We start from the raw sequence: 10,362 nt of genomic DNA, 5'->3' as shown, positions 1-10,362 counted from the left end.
TGGGGTGCAATATATGTTGAGATCCAATAAACAAAGTGACATAGACAAATATGGAGTAAACATAAACCTGTTTATTAGGTCATACAGTTCAGGGTGATAAGATGATGATTGGAAGAGAGAAGGTTGTGTGTTCAAATATTGTGGGTTGCAAAGAGTTTTGAGGACTATTTCCAGGAAAGGACTTTTTATGACTTTTTTCGACATACTATGACTTTTTTTATGATGATTCAAATAGACGAAGAGAAAAGCTCTTAGTGTACATGGGACTGGTAGTCTTACCGTAGTGTTCCTTCCTGGAGACATACTACTGTGACTTTTTTGTGAACAAATGTGTTGCAGTAAGTTTTGAGGTCCGAGTGAAAAAGACAAATATGCCTAAAACAGAGTCCTGCAAGTCAGGTCAGATAGCATTCTTTTTTCGACGTACTATTACTAGTATACTATGGCTTTTTATGACTTTTTTCATCATACTATACTGTGACTTTTTTCAACATACTATATTATGAGTTTTTAGGCCACACTGTACTATGACTTTTTATGACATATAATACTATGACTTTTTATGTCATACTATACTATTAGTTTTTATGACACACTATACTATGACTTTTTATGGTATACTGTACTATGAGTTTTTTGTGACAATACTATGATTTTTTTTTTATGGCATACTTTACTATGACGTTTTGTCATACTATACTATTATTTTTTATTTTTATTTAATTGAATTGAATTTTATGACATACTATAGGCTACTATGACTTTTTATGACATACTGTACTATGAGTTCACTGTACTGTGACTTTTTATAACATACTGTACTATGACTTTACTGTACTATGACTTTTTGTTACTTTTTTATGACATACAATATTGTGACTTTTTATGACAAACTGTACAATGAGTTCGCTGTACTATGACTTTTTGTGGCTTTTGTATGACATACAGTACTATAGTATGACATACTGTACTATACTATGCCTTTTATGACATACTGCACTATGAGTTTACTGTACTACGAGTTTTTGTTACTTTTTGTTATATACAATACTATGACTTTTTAATGGCATACTTATGCTATGATGTTTGTCATACTATACCATTACTTTTTATGGCCTACTATACTGAGTTCACTGTACTATGAGTTTTTGTGACTTTTTTTGAATTTTGAATGACATTCTGTACTATGACTTTTTATGACATATTGTACTATGAGTTTATTGTACTGACATACTATACTATTATGACTTTGTATGACTTTCTTATGACTTTTTTATGTCTATGAATGTTTATGACATACTGTCACATCAGCCATGTGTAAATAACAAAGTTCCTGTCTGCATTTAGTACTCATACACCTTCTGGATCCTTTTTCATTAACCCTCTGAGGTTCAAGCCATTTTTCCCCATCTTTGGTTCGTCTGGTCTCATTGTGTAATAATGCTTATATAATCTCAACCCTGTGATGCACAATCAAGTTACATAATTTCTTTAAGGGCTATCAGGATATGCATGCTGCAGGGACATGCAGAAGAAAAGATGAAATGTCATAGAAATGTATTGAAATCGCACAGAGAACAATAATGGACCAGACTTTTGGCTTTTGAAAAGTGTTCTTCTAGGTGTTGGCAATCAGCGGAAACAGAAATAAACTCTTGTAACCAACAAAAATATAAAACTATTTAGGTTTTTTTCCCCAGAAAAGTCCAAATGCTTTTATACAAAAATGTTAGTTGTGTCATCTCAAATTCATTTTCTGCCAGCTATCAGACATCATTACGCCAAATCACACTAATTTCAGCCTAGCGGTCCTCCTGGCCTGTCTGTGTCTATTTCCCCAATACACATACACTGAATGAAGTCCCTCCAGCTAGGAGTTTCTATTGGCTGACTAAACGCCACTTTCAGCTGACAAACTGCATGTGATTAGTTCATAGACCCGTCAGTCAGCGCCATCTTGGATACTGAACGAATGGAGCAGAGTATTATTATTTTCATACATTACGATGACTAAACAGCCGTTCACGTTCACATGTATTTATCGCTTTGGAATTACTCGTGCAAAGTCTCTGAAAAGTCCCTGTCTTCCAGGCCAGATTACTAAGCTTCTGGAAGGGCTACAAAGACACCAAACAAATTTCCTGAGGCATGGTTGATGGCCTACAATTGTCAAGTCAAGTAAGTCTCTACACTTTATTGATCTGGAGATATTAAATAAGACATATGAAGTATGTTTTTCTGTCGCGGGCGCCAGCGCTGACCTCAGAGGACTTCATTAATACAAGCTACCAGATTTATATCCAGATGAATGAAGGGTGATTTTCAAAATTATATATTTCTTTTTGAACTGAATAAAAGGGTGACAGGGGTTTGTGTTAAATAAGATGAAAAAGAGACGAGAGACTGGGAAAGGATATCACACATTTTATTGGAAAATGTCAGAGAGCACGTACCCGTTACAATAAAGTATGCAAAGTAGATCACATAATGAAGTTTGAGGTGAATGATTCGCTACAATGAAGCAAAGCCTATCCACTTTTTTACCCCCCCTCCAATCTAGCATGCGATAATTTAATGTATCAATCCAAAATCATATTTCCTCAGAGTTGGAATTCATATGTGGGGTGTAAATCGGACTTGCCTTTACCTGCAGATTAAAATGACATTGATATCAGTAGGTGCGAGATTGAGTTCCATGAATGAAAGAGGAATAAAAACCCTATCTGCATGGTGTGGTGGAACACAATTAGTTATTTAACAAGGATTTGGAAAAATGCATTGATGCTCAGATGGATAAGGCTAATGCACCCTTTTCAATGCAATGGTAAGGCATTTCAATATGTTAATTACATTTTTAGGTTCATGCTGATACTTTAAAATCCATCCTGACTCTATGGTTGGTAGACACAGCAGTAAAGTGTGAAGTCTGAAGCCAACTTTGGGGTAAGTTATGCATACTTGTGTACCAGTGTAGCTACATCTACACCAGTCACACAGTACATAAAATCATTTTATGGGGTTTACAGCACTGAAATAGGTTAAACACTACAGATCAGATCAGATCAAAAACTACAGCATGACTTCATGTTTAGGATATTGCACAAGTGTAACAAATGAAAGTTTCCTGATTCCGGTCAAGCCCAGTTCTAGTTCTTAAACTGAGATTCAGTGAGTATTTGTCATATTCACTGATTTCCAAGACATAAATGGGCACCAGAAACAAAAGGAGCTGGGTTATTGCTTCTGAATTTGGATAAAAGAGCGCCATCTACAACAAAAAGTCCAAGAGGTCTAAAAGTTCAATGAAAAGTATAAACACTATAACTTTATATTGAAAGGCATTACTGAAGCACAGCGATGACCAGTAATCAACAAGTTCACTTGGGGATGACACATTACAGCAACACAGGGCTCTGAGTTGGCAACAGGATGAAGAGAATGGGTGCGTATTTCACTAAAACATGGGCTCATATTACAGCTAAAAGTAGTGACACCTAAACCGGCAACATACAGTAAATACTAAATTATGATAATTTTGAACGCATCCCATTCACAGACCTACAAAACATTTGTGAACAATAGAAGTGCAGTTGTTTTCCCATTATTGCTATGCTCTTGACACATTGCAGTCTGACAGAGAGGCAGAATAAAGCAATATTTTAAAAATCATATCCTACTGTAAACATGGAACAAGGCAGAGTTACAGTATCATTTGAAATATTGACAACGAAATATGGAGGCTGGCTGTGAATTGAAAGCATCAAAGGTAATAGGCAAGGACTTGAGTCTTAAAGGGATTGTTCGGATTTTTTGAAGTGGGGTCGTATGAGGTACTTATCATTGGTCAGTGTACTACCTGAGTAGATGGTGGTCAGCACACCCCCAGTTTGGAGTAGCAGACAGGAGTACAGACACGGAAGCTAAGAAATGTACTGCTATGGACGGGGGAAGCAGCAAAACGTTAAAAAAGGGCTGTCTGAGGGCAGGGAAAAGCTGTGATAATATTCTAAATATAGTGTACATTTAAACTGATATTGATGTTTTTTAGGTGGCAATTTTTTAAAGTAGCTAAATTACTAAAAACTGGGAGGCCTGCCACCTGTACTAATGTCATACACTGACTATGGATAAGTACCTCACACAACCCCACTTTAAAGAATCTGAACAATCCCTATAATGGGTTAGACCTTCAGACAGGACAGCAGAACCAGTTTGAAACATTTTATGACAATTGAATGAACCATGCTGCGCAGGTAATCTGGTAGGCCAAAATATTATAGGTTTTGTTCCATGATAACAAATATTTCAAGTCTGACTAAAAGGATAAAAACATTTCACAGAACCAAGCTATCTCTGCCAAACTCCACTTTCAAAAAGGTAGATAACTGTTAAGACACTTAATCCATGAAATAGCAAAACCTGCAATACAGGTCACTTAATCAGGCCATGACATAATATATACATAACTTCTTTCTATGATATTCTACACACTCTTCTGGCCTTTTAATTGTTCTCTCACATCTTTGCAAGTAACATTTGCAAACCGAGATTATCAACATGCAATAGCAACCATTCAGCAGTAACTAAACAACAGTGATGCGAACAGCAGCCTATGACTGTGGAGTCAAATATATACTTTTATACTTTAAAACAGAAAAGGCTAGGAATGAAAGAATCAGCCTAGCCATGTCACAATTCACAAACGCATGCTAGATATGTGAAATCAAATGCAGGAGATCAACTCTGTGGCCTCGCACTCACTTAGACTTTAAAATGTTGGAACTGTGTCAGTCTTTTAACACCAGGAGATGTACTGCAGGATTTGACTGCAGATGTGCAAACTAAATGACGGACACACACACATTCGCAGCAGCTGAAAATCTGTGAAATACATGACCACGAAAATGCTTCACTGGGTAAAACACTTCAAAAATTCTGGCATGTGCGAGGCCAATGATTACAGTGTTCTGTCTCCTACTTTACTGCGTGTTTCTGTTGTTTGTGTTTGTGTTTGTGTGTGTGTGTGTGTATGTGTGTGTATGTGTGTGTATGTGTGTATGTGTGTATGTGTATATGTGTATCAGGGGCATCACTTCTCCTGCAGCAGGGCGGGGATGTTGATGTTCCAGCCGATGGCCTGTCTGTCGAAACCGCAGGTGAACAGGTTGCACGACTGGTTCTCTTCATTCCACGCTGTACAACACACCATTCGCCTGTGACCCTGCACACAGACATTTAAAATGTTAGTTTTAATGATGCTGACTGACTGATCAAACACACACACCTTCATGTCCTTTCTTACCATTCTGTTGCTGCGTGGAAGTCTGGCCAGCCTCACTCCACTCATGTCAAACAGTCGCACTTGACGATTGTCGTGTGGCAGCGCGATGATCCTCTGGTTGGCAGAGACGCTTATCCTGAAAGATTAGATAAAGTTCACTTTGAATCTGGATCACATTTTGTTTAATACTCCTAGATAAACTCTACTAAGCTCTCCTGGACAACTGCAGTCGGGACTTTTATTCTACAGTATGTCACATTTTGAATGATTTGGTAACAGGATGGTGTACAATTACGCACTAGATTTACAGAAAAATCTCAAGCACAAATTCACTTTCTAGTCTCCATGTGCATCAATAGTCCAACGCTGACATCTGCTGCCCCTGGACACTAGCATTCAGAATAAATACTGACAATTGTTAATGGAGACATTTTCAGCACAATGCTAGTAGTTCTAGCATTGGACTACTGTATAGAGACAGAGAGCATCACGTCATATGCTGAAAGCCACACCCACCGTAGGGGAAAACAATTGGCGCCACAATGTACACAACAACTAAGGGCTGAAACCCTAACAAAGTGCCTGTAGCTAGCTTAAAAACAACAGATTTAAGCATGTCAAAGGATTATTTTAGCAACCTATGTCTACCAGAGAGGACAAGTTAGCTGTTAGTAAGCTTATGTTAGCAAGCTAAGACACTTCAATTCAATTTTATTTATAGTATCAAATATCAGAGTTATCTCAAGACACTTTACAGATAGAGTAGGTCTAGACCACACTCTATAATTTACAAAGACCCAACAATTCCAAGCATTTAGTACAACAGTGGCGAGGAAAAACTTCCTTTTAGGCAGAAACCTCGGACAGACCCAGGCTCTTGCAAACATAATACTATAGCTTTCTGATTTATCTACATTCCACTATAACGCAAGTTGCATACTGTGTACAAAATGCTTTAGCTTAACTTACAGAAATATAGTTAGCCTAAAACTGACATTTGGATATTTGACTCTGTAACTAAATGCTTGCTGCACACGTAACGTTGGGCATAACGTTAGGTTAGTGTGAGGATCCCACAGTCTCATTCTTCCTGCTGATTCCTCACGTCTGTATCCACTTTTGTTTTTTATAAAAGCTCAGTTTTTCAGTTTGGCAGCTTAGTTATGACATCTTTACCTGACTTGCATCCCACCACACAGCACCTTTTAGGCATTTTTCTGTTGTTTGCTAGCAGACTGAATTGACGAGGAGGCACCTTCACGCTATACAAAGTCGATGGAGGGCTGTTTTCCCACCGATGGAGGCGGGACTTAAATGCGCTCTGTCTCTATGCAGGACAGGACAGCTGATAGTGGGGACTCACTGATCATAAACCCTAAAGGGAGACAGTGGGCTTTAAAATTAGCACAGCAGCCTGGCCACGACGCCAACAATAATCCTCTCCTTTATTAACGAGCTGTATTTTTCCAACTTTTTTTACCTAACTTTTTTTAAAAAAAGTATTTCAAGGAATTACATTTTTTTATCAGAAGTTTAAAACAGCATTTTAATATTGATTATCTGCCAATATTTTGGCTACCGTAAGCCCACATCAAAATAAGTAAAGCATTTTTTTGAGCCCCAGTTTTTCTTTTGTTTACCTTGGAGCAAAACTATCTAACCTCAAAGTCCATTTAGTAGTTGACCTGGAGCTTTCATTCCTATCACATGATCATGAGCAACAAACAGTTGTCATGTTGTTGTAGATGTTCAAATTTCCAAACAAATGCGCAATTACGCACCTACAGAGCCTGGCTCTCAGCCAGTTGCGTCCCTTCTTTCACCTACCTGTTCACAGCTGAGTCAGTGCGGATGGTTGCTATAGGCGATCTCATGTTCTTCAAATCCCACACCTTGACGGTGCGATCGTCACTCCCTGAAACCACATTGTCACCCACTGTGAACACTGCTGACGTCACCGTGCTACAAAAGATGGACAAACAGACACACACACAAAGAGAGGCCAGTTGTTACACAGAGAATGTAAAACGTGTTCAAACTGATTCACACTGTACTCCACAATCCAATTTAAGTACAGTGACGAAGGTTGATAGGACCGTACAGCCAAAGTACCTCAAGTTCTCCCTGTTAAGGAGTTTTAAATATTTTAAGTATTAAGAAAGTTTCAGGAGTGAATATTATTTATAGTCAGTCTAGTCACCCTTGCCCACAGATGCTAGAATTACTCACACACCTGAAAGATAAGACAGACCCACACATGCGTCACAGACAGTGATATGTCAGGAATCCTTATGAGCATTGACACTAGAACTTAGAGAGGATGTATCAGGTACAACTTTAGAAAGTTAACACGGTGTCGTTCGTAATTTAAAATGTGATTCTCCATTTTAAAACATTACAAGGTATCACCTTCACACTGGAGCAAAAATGTATGGAGGCAGGATCACACTCGTGCTGCGTTCAGCTAAAAAAAACATGATGGGTTACATAAATAATGACTGCGTTTTGAGTTGTCAAGACGGCGTGAAAGACGCTTTTCGCTTTGCTCTCTAATCTCAGATCACCAATTTGTAATCCTATTTGGCCGTTTCTTTTTCTCTTTTATTACAATCTGGATATATGTTTTACTGTTATGGAAAGTAGCCCGCCCAGCTCCAAGTGACAGTGTGGCAGTGACAAAGATTGAGAAAAAGAAGAAAAAAAAAGAAAAACTCTGGCACTCACAGATAAGTAATCTTCTTATTTAATGTGGGTTTGTTTTCTTCCATATACAAATGCATATTTTTTTTTTTTCATATCACAATTTCTATTTTTTGAGTTGAGTTCATTAATTGAGCTTTTATTAGGGGAGCCATGGCAACTGCAAACATACCCCTGGTTGGAAAATCCCTGTTAATAGACCATTTTGGGCAATGCTGTAGATAAATTAGCAGGGCTGATTTATGGCAATAATGGATTAACTTATTTTGACTTTTACAGATGATCCAAGTCGTCCACTCCTTGTTCAAACAATCAGCACTAAACCTCAATTTGCATTGGAAGCAACTGAAAGCTGAGAGCAACTGTACTGTACAAGCATTACATATATAGGCAACTTAATATTCAAGATATGGAAGTATCTATATATGATGTGTCTATATAGTATGGTTTAAGAACCTGCATGAGGTCTTTGGCACATGTTAATATTATCCAAACAGTAAATGGTATCCCATTTACTTATTTCTGGCTGCCTGTTATTGCTTAAGGTCTAATGGCAGCTGGAAAATCGGAATTTTGCTAACCTCCAGTAGTTGAAGTTCTGACCATTGCTGTGGTCAGTATGCGATGACAGCGCTGTAGTTGTAGTTACAGGCGTGTGAAAAAGCACAACTACGATCACATCCATCTTCGATGCTTGAAACAGAAGCCAACTGTCCTCCGAAAGAGGACGGTTTAAAAAAAGAAAAAAAAAACACTTTAAAAAGATGTTACTCTTTAAGTCTAATGCGGGCGGGATTTCAGCCTTTATACCAGGAGATAACTGATAAAAAAAGATAATGATGCCAAATACACAATATATTTTGCTACATCATATCATCAGCTATGTTGGGCACAATGGAGGAAGAAAGGTTCTATATATGCATATGACATCCCCCTCCTCCCACGCCCTTTATCCAACCAGCCGTGATGCATTGCTCCACATGATAGCACTACAGTCAGGCCTAGCCATTCATTTAACAGACCTTTAATACTTCCAATCTATTACTGTATGTCAGTCGCTCCTGTGAGGGATTTTTTCTTCTCTCCTTCCTTTTGTGCTTGTTCAATCGTGGAGGGAAGTTTAAGAAAAGAAAAAAAGCTCAGATTCTTGATTAAGATTAGGTTGAGCAGTGTCCCTTTACGCACATGCATTGTCTAGAGTTCCACATCTAGTTTTTCTTTCTAAAACTGGCTTCCCTCCTAATTCAAATTGACGTGGCATTAAGGGCTAATTAGGGGACTAAACTTTGTCCTATTAGAGGGGCCGAGGCTCAATGAAACTTCTGTATCGTTACAGGCACCTTCTCACATTGCAGGGTACAGCCCACCTGGGAATACGAGAGAGAGAGAGAGAGAGAGAGAGAGAGAGAGAGAGAGAGAGAGAGAGAGAGAGAGAGAGAGAGAGAGAGAGAGAGAGAGAAGCTGTGCTAGGTGGGAGGTGTGTGGGGAGTGTAATCAGACAGGGTAATTGATTAAAAGGTTGATTAAGGTTAAAGGATTTTTAGAATGGGTGGTGAGGAGGGAGGGAAGTGTTCAGTGGAACTTAATGGCATCTCTGCAGTATGTCTGACAGCCAAGGGCAAGACTCCCTGTGAATGGCGACTTAGGGAGTTGGAAAGGAAGAGAAAGAGACATACAGAGTAGGGCTGAAACGATTCCTCGAATAACTCGAATAATTCCATTACAAAAAATCATCGATGCAAAATTCTTTGCCTCAAAGCTTCGTTAAATCAATGTAATTAAGGTTGTACGGCTCACTGTGTTTCCTCACGGAGGATAATTACTAGCGCACACAACAGGTTGACGCTTCTGTGGACACAAGACCATTTATATACTGTCTATGCACGAGACTGACGGCCCAGATTATAAATGAAGGAAGACGAAAGCGAGGGTCTAAGAGAAGAGACAGGTGAGAGAAAACGACAGAAAGTGTGGGATCATTTTAAGCTGCAAACATGCTGCTACATCATCTCTGTAGAAAACATCCAGGCTACTCATCCATTCCACGGAGCGAACCCGACACAAGGTAGCTAACTAACGTCTGCTGCTCTCATCCACCGCGCGCTGTTTTACACAACTAGCCTACAGCACGCTACTCTGCAAATAGCCATGTTTTACCAACAAGCTAAAACGAGAGCTGTCGGTTTGTAGTCTAACTGTTTATTAGTTTGCTACTAATCTTTGGAAACTTAGCTGCTGCCGGAGACAAACCGGCTCCTCCCCCCAGCATGGCCACTTAATATGCACGTGAATGACGTCATCATGCCGGTGATGTCTGCAATCTTTATTCTTTCTCCTCACTCAGTATTAGGCTTCTGAAAATGTGTACCCCAGAACAGTGT

The 10,362-nt window shown here is 38.8% G+C and overlaps 1 protein-coding gene across 5 annotated transcripts in view; it reads right to left on the bottom strand.

The window, feature by feature from the left end:
• Positions 1-2,409: 2,409 nt before the first annotated feature.
• Positions 2,410-10,362, bottom strand: part of LOC144536968 (WD repeat-containing protein 37-like) — a 25,533-nt gene continuing 17,580 nt past the window's right edge. For all 5 annotated transcript variants that reach the window (XM_078280339.1, XM_078280334.1, XM_078280338.1 and 2 more), the window contains exons 12-14: positions 7,109-7,243; positions 5,303-5,417; positions 2,410-5,221 (exon numbers count right to left, since the gene is read on the bottom strand). In XM_078280339.1, coding sequence (XP_078136465.1) covers positions 5,090-5,221; positions 5,303-5,417; positions 7,109-7,243 — 382 coding nt within the window. In that variant the 3' untranslated portion in view covers positions 2,410-5,089. The remainder of the gene's footprint in view (positions 5,222-5,302; positions 5,418-7,108; positions 7,244-10,362) is intronic.

The sequence above is a fragment of the Sander vitreus genome, chromosome 22, assembly GCF_031162955.1.
Source record: "Sander vitreus isolate 19-12246 chromosome 22, sanVit1, whole genome shotgun sequence".
Taxonomy (NCBI): domain Eukaryota; kingdom Metazoa; phylum Chordata; class Actinopteri; order Perciformes; family Percidae; genus Sander; species Sander vitreus.
Note: the sequence above shows the minus strand (reverse complement) of the source record. Positions and strands in the feature narration are given on the sequence as shown.